The sequence below is a fragment of the Pygoscelis adeliae genome, unplaced genomic scaffold, assembly GCF_000699105.1.
Source record: "Pygoscelis adeliae isolate BGI_AS28 unplaced genomic scaffold, ASM69910v1 Scaffold226, whole genome shotgun sequence".
NCBI lineage: Eukaryota > Metazoa > Chordata > Aves > Sphenisciformes > Spheniscidae > Pygoscelis > Pygoscelis adeliae.
In genome coordinates this window covers 2432264-2436272 of record NW_008824983.1, presented here as the reverse complement: position 1 = coordinate 2436272, position 4009 = coordinate 2432264, and the positions used below count along the sequence as shown (strand labels likewise).

General features: G+C 43.6%; 1 protein-coding gene across 1 annotated transcript in view; it reads left to right on the top strand.

Annotated features, from left to right (window-relative positions):
• The first annotated feature begins 94 nt into the window (after positions 1–94).
• LOC103918444 (protein NYNRIN-like) overlaps positions 95–4009 on the top strand; it is an 8872-nt gene continuing 4957 nt past the window's right edge. The window contains exon 1 of the mRNA XM_009325756.1: positions 95–231. Within this exon, the coding sequence (XP_009324031.1) occupies positions 95–231 (137 nt within the window). The remainder of the gene's footprint in view (positions 232–4009) is intronic.

Sequence of the window (4009 nt, the reverse complement as noted above, 5' to 3'; positions counted from 1 at the left end):
ATGCACTAGGTATCTCTTCAGTTTTTTATCTGTGGCCTGAATCTTACAGTAAAGATGTTCTCGCTTTCCAAATCATGTGAACCCCCAAGCGCTGATGCTGCCCATGGCAGCAGCAGAGGCAGTACCTGAACGAGGGCAGCAGTTGCTGTGCTGGGTCATCGCGCCGTACGCGGGATGTGCTCCAGCTCTGGGTGGGACGGAGGAGGAAAGCTCTGCTCCCGCCCAAACCAAGTAGGTTTGTTATGTCTGGAGGTATTACATTCTCTATGACAGATTTTGAAGCCCTTCCCAAGAGCTGAATTCCGGTGCTCGATTAAAGAACATCTGCTCTAATTAATAATTAACAGCATAACATTGCTGTTGTTTATGAATTACAGAAGTTAAGGAAGAAGATGCACAGTGGATAATTTGTGTTATTTGTACTGTAGTCTCTATATTCATGTTTAGAAAGGCCAGTTTGGGTCAGGTTATGTGAAACCTCATACAAGCACAGTTCTTTGAACACTGTTAGAGGCAGAGTTTCACAGTATTAAAGCACTGGATGGGGAGAATCCATCCCGGACTTTGGGCACCATTTGAAGTATTTACACTGAGTGAGAATAGTTTGAGTTACAGATTTTTTTTTTCTTGGTAAGTATCAAAAGTTTGGTAAAGTGAAGTGAAGTAGAAACCAGATAGGCTTTTTTTTTCTGAAGGCTTTTCTCCAGTCCATTTGAGAGCAGTCTTGCTGAAGCTGTGCGCTTAACTTACAGAACATATTTGAAATTACTCTTTTTTTTTCCCTTTGAACTCATTGAGCACTAGGACATAGCAATGTTGCTGTGGAGGGACATCTGCAAATAGATAAATGGGCCGGGTCCCTGCTGTTGGGTGGCTCTTACTCGTTAGCCAGAACTTACCTAGGTTTAATACGAGGGTGTGTGAAGGACCGCGTGGTGTTTCAGAGAGAGGTGGTGTTTCAGAGAGAGGTGGGGTAAGAGAAGAACCTCAAGCATTTGAGGTAGGTATTGTCTTTGAAAGACTGTGATTTTGATTTTTGTTACGGTGTGCTGCAGGAGGCATGAGGGTTTTGAAAAAGCAAGAAGGGTGTAGAGGGAGTCAGTGGTGTAGGGCTGACCTACCCCAGCATTTTCCTGCTCCCTGGAGAGCAGGGAAGGTATTCCGGGTGTAGGACGCGCATGAGAAGTGTACATGAGAGGAGGTACAGGGAATATCGGACAGAAAGAAGAAAGAATTAGCATCTGGTAAATGTGGAAAATAGAAGATGAATTACATACGGTGGTAGAGGGAAGGTGAAGATACTCAAATTCCAGAGGAGCCAAAATATCAGACCGTGGATTTTAATAGCGTTCCCTGTTCAGAGCTGTGAGTCGGCAGGCATTTAGTGTTGCAATGAGGCCAGTAGCTTGAGAAAGGTGGGAGCTGGATACCTGAGAAAGTATGTTTGCCTGGGAGGGCTCAAAAGGAAGACGTCGGGAACTGAGTTGTGGACAGAGTTTTATGAGAAAGGGTGGTCCCTGGATACTTTTATGTTTATTCAGTAGTGGCTACGTCATACCAATGAGGATATATACTAGCAATCTAGCTTGGGCAAAGAGAGAGAGATGGAAAGAAGAGAGTCTCTTGGAGAACCCCGATGTTGTGTAGTTCACTGACCACAACAGAAAGCATCTTGTGACAGCAGAGGCATAGAAAGAGCTCTTTCTTTTTTAATGTGCTCACTCTGAAAGAGTGACTGAATAAATTTAATAACCGTCATCAGATTTACTGTCAGAGATCTTGCATCCTGTAGGATGAAGTTAGTTTATGGTGCAAAACACCAGCACAGGACCAAATGGCTGGAGTGTAAAACTCTTTGGTTTATGTTTCAGAAGCGATTTAAAAGGTTCATTTTGAAGGGGATATCGAGCTGTCTTTGGCATGAAAACCGGTGTCTTAATTGAAATTAGTGATTGTCTTCAACTTGTACCCGTCTCTGCCTCCATTTGAGAGTAGGTTGGTGTTCATTCTGTTTATGTGCCAAACATGTAGAGTGCGCAGAGCATGTGTCTTTTCTAATAGCTGACATAGATGAGCCTTGCTATGGAAAGCCCTAGCGCTTTTGTTTCCGAAATGCATGTGGTTAGAGAGGAGCTAACAACGCACTGCAACAAGCAGGAGCGCCTTTAACAGTGTGCATCTGGTTGCAGCCCAGACAGTATTATTAGGATTTGGAGTGGATGTGTCATAGACATCTGACAGGTGCCACATCTGGCGTCACAGTTATGCACCATTTGATTTACTCAATTGAATTGCTTAGTTAGCATGGTTTAGTGTGATTTTTAAGCCTAGCCATATGTAACATAAAAGTTACTTTGATATTTGGGGTTTGCAACTGCCATTCCACCCTCCATGCTTTCTAAACCCTGGCTGCATTTCAAATAATAAAGTACTCTCTGTTCTGTGTTTTCAGGATATTTTAGGGCTCATTATGAATATAGAGAAACAGCAAGAAACATTTTGCTTTTTAGCTGAGATTAAGTAGATATCAGAGTTGGTAAGATTAATTATTATTGCATATTTAAAATACACAGGCAAAGAGCAACATCAGAAACCTTAGAGCTATATGAAAAGTTATGCATCATTATATTTAATTATTAATCGTATTTAATGCTACAAAGTAGGAAAGTGAAACTAGTGGTTATGTTACTAGAAGCTGTATTTCTTTCGCCTAACTTGTACTGGTGTGGGACAATTTTCTGGAAATGTTACTTAATTATTCAAAATGTGGCAAAGATCACCAGGCCTGTGCCACGTCTTTTCAGCTAGTAGGAAGGAGAGGGCCAGTTCTACAGAGAAGTACAGTTAATAAAGGAGAAGGGACACAAGTTCGCAGAAAAGCATCTCAAAGGTTAATGACAGTAATGGAGCAATTTAAAGCTTGACAACTAAAATAAAGGTAATGTAGAGGAATTAGAAGACAGCATGTGAACAGGATACATGAGTAATCAGTACAAAAGATTATGTCCTTTTGCAAATAATGGTGATCATATACCTTTGCTCCGGCACTGGGATATTCGTAGAGATAACTCAGAGCCTGACTGCAGTGAAACAAACCTTTGCAGGGGCAGGTACCCCTTGCCTCTCTGTGCTGCCTGGTTGTACACCCAGGCAAACCACCCTTTCTGCTCTGTTCTGCTGCGGCTCCAGAGATAGTTCAGATATTTCTGTGCACTTGTGTCATGGTTTAACCCCAGCCGGCAACTAAGCACCACACAGCCGCTCGCTCACTCCCCCCCAAGTGGGATGGGGGAGAGAATCGACAGGGTAAGAGTGAGAAAACTCGTGGGTTGAGATAAAGACAGTTTAATAGGTAAAGCAAAAGCTGCGTGTGCAAGCACAGCAAAACACGGAATCCATTCACTTCTTCCCATCGGCAGGCAGGTGTTCAGCCATCTCCAGGAAAGCAGGGCTCCATCACGCATAACGGTTACTTGGGAAGACAAACACCACCACTCCAAACGTCCCCCCCTTCCTTCTTCTTCCCCCAGCTTTATATGTTGAGCATGACGTCATATGGTGTGGAATATCCCTTTGGTCAGTTGGGGTCAGCTGTCCCGGCTGTGTCCCCTCCCAACTTCTTGTGCACCCCCAGCCTACTCGCTGGTGGGGTGGGGTGAGAAGCAGAAAAGGCCTTGACTTAGTGTAAGCACTGCTCAGCAGTGACTAAAACATCCCTGTGTTATCAACACTGTTTTCAGCAGAAATCCAAACCATAGCCCTACAGTAGCTACTATGAAGAAAATTAACTCTACCCCAGCCAAATCCAGCACAACTTACAGCCCTGAGCTGTGTAGTTTTAGCCCTGTTTGCCAACTGCACACTGATCAATAGCCAAAAACAGCTTGCTTATGCTTTCTGCTGCTCCTAGAGAGGGGTCTTTTTCACCCATCCAATGCATTGCGGTAGACCTATTCATGTTTTGATATCTTTACAGGTTCTGCTCCCTCCAAGTTGTTTTATGGACAAC